We start from the raw sequence: 911 nt of genomic DNA, 5'->3' as shown, positions 1-911 counted from the left end.
AAATGGGAAATTTGAATGATATGAAACATACAATCCAATTATGATGTGTGGAAACAAAAGTGATTACGAAATATAAAATATTAGTTCCAATTGATGAAGTTGATAGAGTGGCAAATGCTTAAACATTTACCATTTTGAAACATCAGTAAAGTCGAATACAAACATGAAAATATATATTTATTTCTTAATTGGATAAAACTCAAGAAACATCAACAACACATGTCAAAGCTCATTGACGTTTTTTTTCTATGCAAATAATTTTGACGTATTTGAAGAAATATAACGACTTTATAAACATTGTTTTAGTGCGCAAAAAGTATGAGAATGTATTTGGCCTCATTCAAATGAATCCAATCCAAATCACTCCAAAAACAAAGAAACTTTTCAAGTACAATCAAACTCAACAAACGTTCTCTCCATTTGATATGCAACTGAACACTCAAAAATCGCTATTTAATTATCCAAAACTTGCGTAAGAATGTTTAATGGAAATTAATAATGTAATGTCTGTTCATTTTTTGTTTATACAAAAAAAGATAAAAATTATTTTAACACTAAACTATCAGACTTGTGAGGGAAATTGGAGACAATGCATTTGAAATGTGTAAGAAAAATTTAATAACATTTCCAATTATAGAAATTGTTCAAAACGCATTTTCTAAGTGCTTAAACATAACAGAAAATGTACCACCACCACATCTTACACACTTTGGAAATGGCGCATTTTATGGTTGTATAGATTTAAAAAAATATTTTTGCCGGATTTGCTTGAGTATATTCCACGGTCGTGTTTCAATGGGTGTTTTTTCTAATGTAAACTTTGTAACAAACGCCACTTTAATAGGACATGATGCTTTTCGTAAATGCGCTTTTAAAAAATTTTCAATTGTTAGAAACGTATTTATCAAAAA

The 911-nt window shown here is 28.3% G+C and overlaps 1 protein-coding gene across 1 annotated transcript; it reads left to right on the top strand.

Moving 5' to 3' along the window:
• Positions 1-248: 248 nt before the first annotated feature.
• On the top strand, positions 249-888 carry EIN_208160 (hypothetical protein; the record flags this gene model as incomplete). Its single annotated transcript, XM_004261217.1, has 2 exons — positions 249-472; positions 567-888. Coding segments are annotated over 2 exons (546 nt in total), but the record flags the coding sequence as incomplete, so codon positions are not given.
• Positions 889-911: the final 23 nt, after the last annotated feature.

This window comes from Entamoeba invadens (genome assembly GCF_000330505.1).
Source record: "Entamoeba invadens IP1 unplaced genomic scaffold scaff_1105074725209, whole genome shotgun sequence".
NCBI classification, from domain to species: domain Eukaryota; phylum Evosea; order Mastigamoebida; family Endamoebidae; genus Entamoeba; species Entamoeba invadens.
Note: the sequence above shows the minus strand (reverse complement) of the source record. Positions and strands in the feature narration are given on the sequence as shown.